The 15,761-nt window shown below is 44.7% G+C and overlaps 1 protein-coding gene across 1 annotated transcript in view; it reads right to left on the bottom strand.

The window, feature by feature from the left end:
• Positions 1-14,583, bottom strand: part of ANKRD52 (ankyrin repeat domain 52) — an 86,616-nt gene extending 72,033 nt beyond the window's left edge. The window contains exon 1 of the mRNA XM_063444744.1: positions 14,460-14,583. Within this exon, the coding sequence (XP_063300814.1) occupies positions 14,460-14,486 (27 nt within the window). The 5' untranslated portion in view covers positions 14,487-14,583. The remainder of the gene's footprint in view (positions 1-14,459) is intronic.
• Between the last annotated feature and the right edge of the window lie 1,178 nt (positions 14,584-15,761).

Below are 15,761 nucleotides of genomic sequence, written 5' to 3'. Positions count from 1 at the left end.
TGTGTGTGAGAGAGACTGCCTGCAAGAGTGAGTGTGTGTGTGAGAGAGAGACTGCCTGCAAGAGTGAGTGAGTGTGTGTGTGTGTGTGTGTGTGTGTGTGTGTGTGTGTGTGTGAGAGAGACTGCCTGCAAGAGTGAGTGTGAGTGTGTGTGTGTGTGTGTGTGTGTGTGTGTGTGTGTGTGTGAGAGAGAGACTGCCTGCAAGAGTGAGTGAGTGAGTGAGTGTGTGAGAGAGAGACTGCCTGCAAGAGTGAGTGAGTGAGTGAGTGAGTGTGTGTGTGAGTGAGAGAGAGACTGCCTGCAAGAGTGAGTGAGTGAGTGAGTGAGAGAGAGACTGCCTGCAAGAGTGAGTGAGTGAGAGAGAGACTGCCTGCAAGAGTGAGTGAGTGAGAGAGAGACTGCCTGCAAGAGTGAGTGAGTGAGAGAGAGACTGCCTGCAAGAGTGAGTGTGTGTGTGTGTGTGTGTGTGTGTGTGTGTGAGAGAGAGAGAGAGAGACCGTCTGCCTGTAAGTAAAGCTAGTTTTACACTTTCATTGTAGTTATTGCATTCACTAAGCTTAGGACATTTAGAGTTAATGATAGGGTTAGGGACTAGTGATGTCCCGAACAGTTCGGCAGGAACCGTTCGCCGGCGAACATAGCGTGTTCGCGAACACGCGCAATGTTCGGTCCGCCCCCTATTCGTCATGGAGGTGGGAGGGTCTGGGAGGGAGGGTCTGCTGACTGTGAGGTACAGGGTGAAAGTTTACTCAATGATGACGAATAGGGGGCGGACCGAACATTGCGCGTGTTCGCGACCGCGCTGTTCGCCAGCAAACGGTTCCTGGCGAACTGTTCGGGACATCACTACTAGGGACTTGTTTTTATTTAGTGATATTTCACATTAGGGGAATATCTATAAATTGTGATTTTTCACACTTATTGTAACCCTTACCTCAAGTGTTAGAATAAGATGTGAGAGAGGTTAAAATAACTTACCTAACCCTAATTTGAACCCTCAATTAACATTAAATGTTCTGTGTTCCTAAGCTTTCAAGCCGCAGACCTCACCGCCTTTTTGACAGGGCTGTTCCAGGCCCTAGCCCCTGATATACAGCCATCAGTGTTCCTAATGGATAGGGCACACAGGGTGGCCAAACCCCAACACCTACCCGCTTCCACCACAAGGGACGTGCCAACTAAACTGCACTACCACCATGTAAAAGAAGCTCTCCTCCGCTCCAAATGGCCACAGCAAGACTTACCGGTGCAATAAAAGACCATCCAGGTATCTGTGGAAACACTACAACGAAGAAGGGCATTTAGGGACATAACCTCTGAGCTGCGCAACAGGAGAATCACTTATCGTTGGGGCTTCCCGACAAAACTACTGATCTCCAGAGAAGGCAAGACGCAAGTGGGCTCGGACATAGCAGAAAGCAAATCGCCTACTATGCAGCTGGGGCATCACAGTGGCAACACCTGGAGAAAGCTCCAAACGACATGCAGAGATCCAGCCAGAATGGAGGACCGTCAGGCACTCCAAAGCCTCCAAGACCACGACAGAAAAGTGAAAGCGACAAGAGATTAACATTATCACTCTGACACACCAGGGACTTGGCTCCATAAGAGAGATGAGGTCACAGCGTTACACAAAGTTTCTTTCAAGCTGTGCGGTACGGCACAGAACGGACATTGAGTGGGACTACACCAGGCCCACTTCCTCTCAAAATTACAGCACACAAAAAAAAAAAAAACAAAGCAAAGCCGTTAAGACACTGGTGTTGTCACTTGGGCTGCAAGACATATTTAGAGCGCCTTACCGGGGTGACAGGGTATACACCCACCACCCAAAAGGATCGATGGGTGTCTCATGCACCACCATGACATCACACCCACAGGCTAGTCTGACCACACACCAGTAACACCGACGATAAATGCATATGAACACAAAAACACAAATCCCTGGTGCCTCAACGAGAGCCTATTAACAGACCAACAGTTCTGTACCTAAATAGAGAAAGAATTACGCCACTATTTTGACACAAACTCCAAGTCAGTCCAGAATCCACACATGCTTTGGCTAGCACACAAGGCAGTGGTAAGAAGTACACTAATAAGTAGAGCTACATATATCAAAAGACAATCAGATAAAGAAATAACAGAACAGGCATCAGTTAGAGAAACTACCTAGAAAAAACCCAAACACAACCCTCTTCAGAACATAAAATGCAAATAACCACCCTGCAAAATAAGATAAATGGGTCCCAACTAAATAACCTCGGACTAACGTTGAAAAGACTGAAAGTGCATACGTACGTACAGGGCAACAAGGCAAGCAAACTTCTAGCCCAAAGACAAAAGGACCGACAAACACTCATAGCTCACATAAACAAAGAGGGACAAAAAAATAATGCCCGCACAGATATGCATTGAATTCGCACAATACTAAAGCCAGCTCTACAACATCAAGGACGACCCAAACACTCAGAGCCCCACAGCCTCAAGCATAAGGGCTTACCTGGCTGAGATCCCCTTAATAACACTGACGGCAGCAAAAAGCTAATATTAGCAAGTTATCAACTTACTGGACAAAAGTAGAGGAGTTGGTAACAGCACGAGTAGGCAGCACGGGTAGGCAGCTCCCACCAACTGTAGAAACATATCTGCTGCACATCATGCCACCAAACCTCTCGAAACGGATCCGCAAACTAGCGTTTCTTATATTAGTAGTGGCGACAACGCTGCTAACTAGAAATTGGAGATCAACATTGACAACCTCTATGGAGGAACTGAGATCTGATTTCCACATATGAAAGAAACGCAACAGTACACTGGCAAACAGGGCACATTCAGAGAGAAGTAAACAGCCTGTGGAAGTCATATAGAGAGAATAACCCACTAAATTCGATATGGAAAAAAAATAAAGTTTAAAAACAAAAACCAAAAAAAAAAAAAAAAAAACACGGCAACCCCCTCAAAAATACATAACCCAAGAGAGGGTCTGTAACGGATCCACTGGCACCCCGACTGGGTACCTCCGTTGAAAGATGCTCCTAGCGCTTCCAGAGGACTCCAAGCACTCCACCAGACACCATAAGCACCGCAGGCTGCAGCTATCTCCCTTCAGAACGAAGCAGGAACAAGCTCTTACAAGAGCTCAGTGATTATAGCAAGGGAATATGCCTAGCATAGCAATCCCTTGTAGCAGATTCCCCCAATAAGAGACAGGACTCAAGTTGAGGGTAAAAAATAGAACTCTCTGGCTGCTAGCTTGCAGCCCTTTTTATTAGGTGCTCCCATGAAGGGGAGGGACACACAGTAACGTACATTAACCAATCACACAATAGTTACATCCCACACATAGCCCTCCCCTCTACCTGTAAACTAATTATCTGTACACACAGGAAATACAATTATCCTAGGTAGGGAAAATACAGTTTTTACACAACATTCATAACTCCCAAAATATACATCACATTCGCATAAAAATACATATACACAATCAATCCATTCGGGGGAACAACATACTCAAAAATCATACGAATTGGACCAGGGGTTCAAAAGTTAGTACAAATGTGCATTTGACCTTCTGGAAGCATGGTTTTTAGAAGCTCAAACTAGTTCCCCAGAATCCTCTATCCTGGAGACAATGGAGAAGCTGATTTAATTATATCCAGGGACAAACACAGCCTCCATTAAGCACATGTTACCAGCAACCACCAAAAGACATAAAAATACATAACTCCTGTTATACTAAACAGAACCCCCACATGGCTTGGATCTGAGCGCTCAACATATCCAAACAGCGTTTAGATGCCACAAACACAGTTCAAACGCCATGGGGTTTAAGTTTCGTATGGGCTGATGAGAGGGCCCATAATCCTGGGGCAGCCCAATAACCCACAGTATGCCCAAATACCGTGCATAAAGGGCCAAATCGCCCAGGGACCGTAGTCACAGGGTAAGAGGCGGGCAAGCAGCCCCCTCCAAACCACAGTGGCGAAGTGGCTTTCGCTACAGGGTCCAAGACTGTGGCAGAAGCTAGGATCAACGAGTCCAGAGACATGAAACCAGAGAGCAAAAACATTTAGATAACACACAAGGAGGGATACGGGGAGCAAGTACCACCAGACACAATAGGGACCCACAGACAGTGAGTAAGATACTACAGGTATACTGTGAAAAACAGAGCAGACCAAACTTTGTAAATATGTTTATTCTTTTGTTTAACCGTTGTTCCAAGATTTTATTAGACAAAAAAAAAAAAACAACAATTGTTAGGGGGGGGCGGAGCCTGACCGGGACCCAACATGACCGGGACCCAACCCCACCAAACGGCCCACTCACATACCGGGTAACCCACAGCCATGGGCGGCAAAAACAGACCTCCAACGGCTGCTAAAAGAAGCAGCAGCCGACATTAAAAACCACATGGCAACAGAACTGGAGAAACAGCTTCAGGGCATGAAAGCAGACATCACAGAACCGGGGGAGCGGACGGGACAAGTGGAGCAAAGGGCAGATGACATCATGGAAACAGTAGTCGCCCAGGCAGACACCATATCTACCCTGCAATCACGCATAGAAACATTGGATAACGGAATGGAAGACCTCAGCAACAGATCCAGACGAAATAACATCAGGATCAGAGGCCTCCTTGAGACAGTCACTGGAGAGATACCCCACTCCAAGGGACCATCCAGAAACCCCCTCCCCCCCGTCAGACGTGCGCCCCAACCCCTGGGAACCGCTAACCCCCCCCCCCGACAAGCCACTAGCCAGCTGACACTACAGCCTCACCCAACTACCGCCACACCCAACGCACAACCTTTCAGTGGAATTAACCACACACCTGGAACGGGATGCACCTCAGGACTAACCCTCACTACGCCCCACAATAACACCAGGGCACTGGGGTCCCACATAAGGGACACACCCAAACCACCGTTAGATTCGAACCTGGCACAGACAATAAGCCCAGGAAGTTGTAGATATGTTCATTTTTATTTGTTTCCCCAGTTAACGCCCAAGAAGTACCACGGTGGGACACGAGATCCTAACACCACACCCAAACCGGAAAGGCACTTGACACAAAAAACCCAAGTCCCATCCCACGGAACAAGGGACTGGACCAACGGGCAATCGGAACCGACCACACCTGCATTCGCACCGCAACACCCCCCACACCAACATGCCAGCTAAGGTGACATGCATATCAATAAACTGCAAAGGGCTAAATCACCCCTCAAAACGCCACCAGGTCATACGCAGGGCCAACCGGTCAGGTGCAGACGTAATCTTTCTTCAAGAAACGCCTTACACTAACTCACGCCCGTTCCCTCTCCTAAGCCGACACAACCGAACCTACCATCTAGCCAACTCCAACACAGGCAAACACAACGGGGTGGCACTACTACTAAAGAAAACCTGCCCCATACACCTTAAAGATATCCACAAAGACGATATATAACAGCAACGGGTTGAATAGGACCCACGAAAATAGCACTTACCTCCATATACGCGCCAACTGTCCCAGACCCACAATTTTGCCAGACTCTACAAGCCCACCTCAGCCAACATGCCGGCTACCAAAGAATAATAGAGGGAGACTTCAACGCCACAATCTCCCCACCCATTGACAGACAACGATATCCCCCCACACTCAACAACCCACCCACCCCTCTAGATCGGACAAACTGCTGATCAACTTCATAACCCAAACGGGACTCAGACATCTGGAGAACACAACACCCGACCGCGACTACACTTTCTACTCACATTCACACCACACCTACATCTCGCCATCCCTACTCCCCCCACGTCACAAATACCACAATCGTTAACATCACCTGGTCAGACCATGCCGACATTACACTACAACTCCGACCACCACAAATCTCAAGACCTTGGTCCTGGAGGCTCAACCCCATCCTACTCCACGACCCCCAAATAACCACCCAACTGAAGACAGAACTCACCCACTACTTCACCACCAACAAAGACTCAGTTCAATCACACGCAGTTCTATGGGCGGCCCATAAAACAGTGATCAGAGGATCCCTCATCAGCATAGCCACAGCACACAAAAAGAAACACATAGCCCATATAACATCCCTACTGGACCAAATCAGACAACTCGAAGCACAACACAAGCTAACCCCCACACAAGATCTCACAACACAACTGCAAAGCCAGCACCAGGCCCTTAAACAAACCATGGCAAAAGACGCAACCAAAGCTCTACAATGGACAAAACAAATGTTCTATGAAAAATTAAAACAAAGCAGACACACTTTTTGCCCGAAGGCTACGTAAACGCCAGCAAGCTAAACAAATCACTACCATCGACACCCCCACAGGCCAACCAACCGAAGTCCCCAGCAAAATCGCCGAGATCTTTCAGAAGTATTTCACAGACTTATACGACCATTCCCCACAGCACCGTCACAAAGACAGCCCCCTACACGACCAAATACAAAACCTCCTGACAAAAGCCCACCTACCAACAATCACAACAGAGGCCCAATCATCTCTTGACAGAAATCACAGAGGAAGAGGTGAAGAGTGTAATAGGCACCACGAAACCCAATAAAAGCCCAGGCCCGGACGGATATTCGGGCATCTACTATAAAACATTCACAGACATCCTGCTACCCCATATGACAAGGCTATACAACTCGCTTATGACAGGCAACCCGATACAAGAGGACATGCTGGAGGCAAACATATGCCTACTACCCAAACCCAGAAAACCTCATACAGAACCTGGCCATTACAGACCCATCTCCCTACTGAATGTAGACATCAAAATCTTCACAAAAATCCTCGCCAACAGACTACTCCCCTACATGCCAGCAATAATCCACCCCGACCAAGTAGGGTTTGTCCCAGCAAGACAAGCAAGCGACAACACCAGACGGACCTTGGACCTCATATGGGTAGCCAACCACCGTAACATCCCCAACTATGCTACTGTCCCTACACGCCGAGAAGGTCTTCGACAGACTACTATTGTCCTTCCTATTCGCCACCCTAGAGAAACTCCAATTTCCCGCCCCCTTCATGACAGCCCTCAAAACGATCTACTCCACCCCAAAGGCAAAACTGCTAATCCCAAATGCACAGCCCCCCCCCCCCCCCCCCCCTTCCCTATACGCAATGGAACGAGAAAGGGCTGCCCATTATCCCCTATCCTCTTCGCCCTCTCTTTGGAACCACTGCTACACCTCATACGCACCACCACCACAATCACAGGCATTACAGTACGCTCCCAATCCTATAAGGTGGCCGCATACGCCGATGACCTAACACTCACCGAACCCCTCACCTCCCTCCCACCACTTCTACAACTGGTGAAGGAATACTCCACGGCATCAGGATACAAATTAAACCTGGACAAAACAGAAGCACTCACCATAAACATAAACCAAGACACAAAGACGACATTGCACGACACATATACCTTTCGCTACAACACATCCCATACCTAGGCATACAACTACCAGCAGCACCACACCGCACATACTCCCTCAACTAGGGATCGACCGATTATCGGTTTTACCGATATAATCGGCCGATATTCGGTATTTTCAGCAATATCGGTATCGGCCAATAGGGATACCGATATTGCCGATAATACCTCCCAGGACCGCCAGGCTCATTAAAAGCCCGGCGGTCCTGGGGGGGCGGGCAGCAAGCGTTTACTCACCTCCCAGCAGCTCCTCCAGCTCCCCAGTGTAAATCTCGCGAGACCTGCGGCCAGCTCTGACGGCCGCAGGTCTCGCGAGATTTACACTGGGGAGCTGGAGGAGCTGGAGGAGCTGCTGGGAGGTGAGTAAACGCTTGCTGCCCACCCCACTTCCCTCCCCTCCCCCAGCTAAGCCAATGCCACTGGACCACCAGGGATTAACATATCCCCCCTCCCTGGCAAGGCAACAAGCAGGGAGGGGGGACAACAAAAAATAAATGATAATTAAATTTATAAAAAATAAATAAATATAAAAATTAAAAACAATTTTTTTAATAAAAAATGCCCCCTCACAAACACACACACTACACAAACACTGTATATAATGCAGTGTGTTTGTATAGTGTGTGTGTATATATAATGCACACTACACAAACACACTGCATTATACACACACACACACACACACTGCATTATACACACACACACACACACACACTGCATTATACACACACACACACACACACACACTGCATTGCATTGTACACACACACACTGCATTGTACACACACACACTGCATTGTATACACACACACTGCATTGTATACACACACACTGCATTGTATACACACACACTGCATTGTATACACACACACACTGCATTGTATACACACACACTGCATTGTATACACACACACACTGCATTGTATACACACACACTGCATTGTATACACACACACACTGCATTGTATACACACACACACTGCATTGTATACACACACACACTGCATTGTATACACACACACACTGCATTGTATACACACACACACACTGCATTGTATACACACACACACTGCATTGTATACACACACACTGCATTGTATACACACACACTGCATTGTATACACACACACTGCATTGTATACACACACACTACACACACTATACAAACACACACACACTGCATCCACTACACACACATACACAGCATCCACTACACGTGGCATGTATATTTTGTGCATTTACCTTTAGAAAGTTTTTTTTTCCAAAATGGTAAATGTACAGAATATCGGCAAATTATATCGGCTATCGGCCTGAAAGTTCACAGAATATCGGTATCGGCTCTAAAAAAATCAATATCGGTCGATCCCTACCCTCAACTACACCCCAATGATACAGAAAGCAGCAGACGATCTCAACAGATGGCAAGACCTATCACTATCATGGCTAGGACGCATAGCATCAGTAAAAATGAACCTCCTATCCCGCTTCCTCTACCTATTCCAAACCCTTCCCATCCCAATCCCCACATCAGATATCAAATATGTCCAAAAATTAATAGACAATTTCATCTGGGCCAAAAAAAGACCCAGAATCAAGAGGACAACAATGTACATTCCCAACAGAACAGGGGGACTGGGACTGCCCCATTTTCAAAACTACTACTACGCCGCACAACTCACACAAATTCAAAATTGGCACACCTCACAGGGGATTTAACGATGGGCGGACCTGGAACACGACTTATTCGGATAAGACTTCCCATCCATCTACATATTGGAGAGGTATTAGCAGTAGAAAGAGGGAAGTGCTCATGCCATTGTACAGAACACTGGTGAGACCTCACTTGGAGTATTGTACGCAGTACTGGAGACCGTATCTTCAGAAGGATATTGATACCTTAGAGAGAGTTCAGAGAAGGGCTACTAAACTGGTTCATGGATTGCAGGATAAAACTTACCAGGAAAGGTTAAAGGATCTTAACATGTATGGCTTGGAGGAAAGACGGGACAGGGGGATATGATAGAAACCTTTAAATACATAAAGGGAATCAACACGGTAAAGGAGGAGACTATATTTAAAAGAAGAAAAACTACCACAACAAGAGGACATAGTCTTAAATTAGAGGGACAAAGGTTTAAAAATAATATCAGGAAGTATGACTTTACTGAGAGGGTAGTGGATGCATGGAATAGACATCCAGCTGAAGTGGTAGAGGTTAACACAGTAAAGGAGTTTAAGCATGTGTGGGATAGGCATAAGGCTATCCTAACTATAAGATAAGGCCAGAGACTAATTAGAGTATTTAGAAAATTGGGCAGACGAGATGGGCCGAATGGTTCTTATCTGCCGTCACATTCTATATGGGTACCAAAGAAATCACGTCCCCTACCACCACCACTACCCCCATGAAACACCAACTCAGACATCTGGGACAAAACGACTAGGAAATTCCCCATCATCATCAACCCGACCCCAATGACGCCTATATTACGCAGCATAGCATTCCCCCCAGGTCTAACACCCAAAGACTTTGCGCACTACGAACAAAACCTATTTAGACTACACCACTTCTACACGGGAAACCGTGTGACCCCATACAATGACCTCCCCCAACACGCAGGCAGCATATAACACCCATGACTTCTTCCGCTACCTACAACTGCGAAGCTTCCTAGAACAACCCGAAAACGCCAAAGCAGCCACCACTACACTCACACGATTTGAGAGAGTATGCACATTCACCCCACTCCGCAAAGGTCAAATCACGGAAAACTACACTCCTTATCACAAACTAACCCACGGGGGCATTGGCCTATGTGGCGGCTTGGGAGAGGGACCTAGGGCCCCCAGATGACCCCACCGACTGGCAAGACATCTGGGAGGCAACCGCCTCCATATTCATATGTGTCAACCATAAGGAGCAGGCATACAAAACATTGCTCCGATGGTACATAACCCCGGTACGGCTATACCACATGGGCAGGGCAGAATCAGACCTTTGCTGGAAAGATTGCGGCCAGAGGGGCACATACATACACGCATGGTGGCATTGCCCCAAACTGGCTTCACTATGGGCAGAAGTGGCTTCCCTAGGCTCAAAACTCCTTCAAACCACCATACCACTAGACCCCTGGACGTGGCTCCTTTCCAGACCACGAGAGGACCTGTCCAGAGCCCAAAACAAAATGACAAACAGGATAGCCCTAGCAACGAGACGGGCAATAGCTGAAGTATGGGGTACACCAAACGCCCCCACACTACAAACAATCATACGCAAAACCAGGGAAGCAGTACACATGGATTGGATCTCAGCCATAATACATGAAACCTCCAAACAATTCCATAAAATATGGGACCCCTGGCTATCTGAACCCCACTTCACCAACCTGGCCCGCTACACTAAATAAGCAACCAAATTGCCACAACACCAACACTCAACATATGCTGCACAACTCCAACCCGGACCAATGGGTAGTTAATGGCTTTTCAAAACTGAACCCCACCATGGTACTCTAACCCCTGTACATAGGTTCTCAATCCCCCACAATCGATTACCCTCACGAACCCATAACAACACAGCAGCCAAACCAAAAGAACCAGAAAAAGGGAAACCTATCCCACACAAAACCAACCACAACTGCGAGACACAACAACCTGCAGCCAGTTACCGCAGGCATCAATACAGGTTTGAACAGATGAACCATAAAGAAACGAAAGAGACCAAAAGCGAGGTAACTGAACCTCATCATAACACACAGCAGACACCCAACCAATAGCAGGGAAAAGGAACACACCATGTAATAACGGCTTCTACGCAAAAGCCATATGACAAGATACAAGAAAAATACTGCTCATCTGTATCAAACGTATTGTGCCCCCCCACCCTCTCTCTCTTTTCTGTACCCTAATGATTTTATTTCATTGAAAAACAAATAAAGAATGTTTAAAAAATTTTTTTTAAAAAAACAATTGTTAGAGACCGAAGCACAAACCAAAAGAAATGTAATCCAACTAATTTAAAGTAACAAAAATGGTACCCTTCCCCTTTTCTTTTCTGTACCCCAATATCCATGCTTACACTCATGAAAAACAATAAAAATTGTAAATTATGGAGAAAAAAAGTCTTTCAAATGTTTAGCAATACATTGTTTTATAGCCACCAAGATTTTGATTGCTAGAAACCGTATATTTCTTTCCAAAATGAAAAAAATATTTTTTTTTTTTTTTTTTTTTTTTTTAAAGCATTATGGAAGCCAAATCAGATCTCAAATGCCTATGGTAAAATAACTGAAATTCATCATAAATTCTTAGAAAAAAAAAAAATAAAAAAATAACTATTTGACTTGGGGCTAGTGAATTTTTTTTATTATTATTATTTATACGTATACAAAAAAATATATATAAAAAAAAGTTTACCCCATGCTAAATTATAAATTATTGGATAATAAGAATTGTATTAACATAATGTAAAGATTTAGTAAAGATTATGCTCCTGGTCTGAAATGGTCAATTTTTTTGACATTTTGTTAACATTTAAATTGTTATTCAAATGTGTGCTTTATACCTTAAAAAGCGTACAAATTTAAATTCTAACGCCAATTCTGAATAGGACTATTTTCTCTACGTGTATTATTGATTGTGAGGTCTTAAATGCAATTAAAATGTAAAATATAAATAAAATAACTGCATTAAAACTACATGTATTTTGTAAAACACTCTTTAACCTTTTTGTCACGAGAGGTTTCATTTTCTTTTAAAAATGAATATAAAAACAAATGCTACAGGCTACCAAACCACTGCATCTTAATTAAGTGTTCTTGTTGCAGTGGCCTTGTAGTTTTAGTTCTGCAATATAAAAACCATTGCTAAGATTCATTACAAGGCTAAACGCCTCTAGTGGACATCTTCCTGACAGCTACTAGAAGGTGCTTCAAATGCATTAACAGATTTAGACTTATGCAACATTCAACCTCCTATGATGCGGATCATAGGAAAGATTTGGATCCATGCTTCCCTATGAGAAGCATTTAACTGAACTAGGGAAGCACTTGTGTGGCATGGGCTTATCCCAAATGCAAAGTGACTGGCTGCATGGAGTGAGCTTTGGCACTGAAGGGGCAGATAAATTAATAGATTGCTGTATTATCTTGTGGGCACAAACTCACAATATAATTTATCTTGTTGGTAGACTAAAAAAACAAAAGAAATAAAAAATAAGAATGGGAGGCACTTAGACTCAAGACAAAGCCAAATAAAGCAATGTGGATTTCTATATTTAAATAGGATTTTTCAAACAAGGCACAAAGGATGTAGGGGATACATAAACAAAATTTTAAAAATCCTGGGAAGCAACATGTCCCTTTAAGTATTATTTAAGTGGCACATTACAGTTTTGAGAGCATTCAGACAGATTTGAAAGCACATGTAGGTTTTTAGATCTTTATTAGTCATTGAGTACATGTGAAGAATAAAAGTACTATGAGATTAGGTGGCAGGAGACAAAAAAATCATAGGTTGTGCAAGACTTTAAATAACAAACATTAGAAAATATGCAATCCAATAAAAAAAAAAAAAAAAAAAAAAAAAAAGACAAATACAGGCGAGGAAAAAAAAATAAATGAAATCCTAAATGGAGTCTACACACAGATACCAAAAAGAATGGCACGTGCATTTTCAGGTTTGCAGTGCATACCAAGAGAAATACCTTTCACTTTCACAAAAGTCTCATGTAAAAAGATTATAAAGAGATTAGTAATCAACTACTAACCATTTGTTACTTAATCACAAGTCTAGCCACTTACAATGAATCCAGTATGAAAAGTCACCAATTACATAACAGCAGACAAATATACTGATATGAGATATAGATATATAGCTCTATATCTATCATACACACACACACACACATCACTCTTAAAATAAAAAGTGAAGGTTCTTTCTAAACACATTAATATATTTTACAAACAGGTAAACTACAAATAATCAAAGGAAATAGCTTGCTACAAACTGGGTTAAATTCTAATCCTTCCAAAATAAATTAGAGGGAAAAACCAAAACAAAAAAAATATTTCACATTACATATAAATCTGACGGGAGGAATCTGATAGTAAACAAACATTGACTCATGTCATTTCTATTACAATCCCTAGGATTAACATAACCAAGGGCCACAGCGTGATAAGCAATGAGTCAGAACAAAAAAATAATAATGAAAAAAAAAATTACTAAAACAGGAGCTTGCTTGCAAGTTTGTAACGAATCAGTCCTGACTTTCTGGACTATATTCGTCACTCACAGTCTGCACTGCGCTGTACTGAGACATGTCAGGTGCTGGCACCCATATTCACTAAACAATTTTAGTGACATAAAACACAAAATTTAATAAGTTGTCCAATGCTACACGTTTGTTTATTTTTCTCTCTCCAAATTCTGACTTTAGAGCTAAATGTTGCAATTCAACGTTCTATTAAAATTACAGACTGTGGTTTCCTGGATAAACCACAAGTGATGGGCAATGATTCAATGAGGGGCTGTGGTGGGATGTTCGGAGTGCAACTTGGCGGCTATGTACCAATAAATACGCAATGACTAGACAGTGGGGGATCTCACATTACTCAGCATGGGGTTAGGGAAGGAGTAGCTCATTGCTAAAGCTAGGCAGAGATCTGGAAATGTCAGCTTCCTGCAGCAATACCCAGAGACATGGAGGACCCGTAGGGATGGGTGACACACAGGGGAAGCTGCAGGGCTACCAGGAGCCACTATGGGGCTTGCAGTGGCCATGGCTAGCTCACAATGAAGGAATGTGGACAGCCATGACACCGGGGGTGAGGGCAGGGTGCCAGCAGTGATAGGGATAGCCCAGCCGTGCAGGATAGGGCCAGCTCGCCCAGCCAGACAGCTGCCAGCCCGGGCCTTGCGTGGACAGCCCGATGCCTGAGAGCCAGCTAGGCCGCAATGTGCCCTGCAGCCCCCAGAGCGCGGCGTGCGGCCCGGGACCCACTCACCTGGTCGGTAATGCTGAGGAGTCCCATGGTCTCCAGTCAGTCAGCATGGAGCTCCCGGCATGTGGCGGAATCTCCCGCAGACCGTCCGCTAATAAGCCGTATCCAGGCGCTAACCTGCGCCGCTTCTCCTTGATCCCTTTTCTTATTGCTGCGGGAAGCGAGGGCCCGCCTACTAATAGGAGTCACAGCGCCACCTGCCAGCCGCTACCGCGAGTGCAGGACATATCGGCGCCATGCATTGTCTATATACAGCCAGCGCTTACTGCGTACAGCGCCACCTGCCGGCCGCTACAGCGAGTGCAGGACACATCGGCGCCATGCATTGTCTATATACAGCCAGCGCTTACTGCGTACAGCGCCACCTGTCGGAAAGCGAGCGGCCGTGGAGAATAATGCTTTTTTTTACGCCACATATTTTCTGTAGACGCAGCGCCACCTGGCGGAGGACAGAGAAAAACGAAAGCTCCCAATAATATGCTTCGCATCGAATGCAGAGAGCGCACCCTAGCGGTTGCTTTACAAAACTACTTTAGTCGCATTGTTACCTGTATGAGATGGGGGAGGAACAAGGGAAGTACTCATATTTTAAATTTTAAAAATGGCTCCTGGTGGAGATAAAGTGGGGATTCCCAATTTGACTGCCTTTTCAGCATAAATCTCAGGTCCTTCTATTGAAGGCATGTATTATTCTGAGGAAGAAACTTTTAAAAAACACCACTAACTCATATCCCAAATGGATAAAGAGGGACACTTTAAAGGGACACTATAGTCACCTGAACAACTTTAGCTTAATGAAGCAGTTTTGGTGTATAGAACATACCCCTGCAGCCTCACTGCTCAATCCTCTGCCATTTAGGAGTTAAATCCCTTTGTTTATGAACCCTAGTCACACCTCCCTGCATGTGACTTACACAGCCTTCCATAAACACTTCCTGTAAAGAGAGCCCTATTTAGGCTTTCTTTATTGCAAGTTCTGTTTAATTAAGATTTTCTTATCCCCTGTTATGTTAATAGCTTGTTAGACCCTGCAAGAGCCTCCTGTATGTAACTGAAATTTAATTTAGAAGAGCAATGTGTCTTATTTACGCAGACTGTTTTCTAAAGACATGTATTGCTGTTTAAAGACACATTACTGTATTATTTTCTGTGAAGATCGGTGATACGTTGTTAGAAAAGTTGGAAACCATCCCAGAACGTAGTAATTGATCACTCTAAAACTTAAGACTTGCCATGGACTTATTTTTCTGCCCGGACAAGAACACCACCATTTCAAGCATGCTTGGGGAACAAACCTGTCGTTCA

The sequence above is a fragment of the Pelobates fuscus genome, chromosome 1 (assembly GCF_036172605.1).
Source record: "Pelobates fuscus isolate aPelFus1 chromosome 1, aPelFus1.pri, whole genome shotgun sequence".
NCBI lineage: Eukaryota > Metazoa > Chordata > Amphibia > Anura > Pelobatidae > Pelobates > Pelobates fuscus.
Note: the sequence above shows the minus strand (reverse complement) of the source record. Positions and strands in the feature narration are given on the sequence as shown.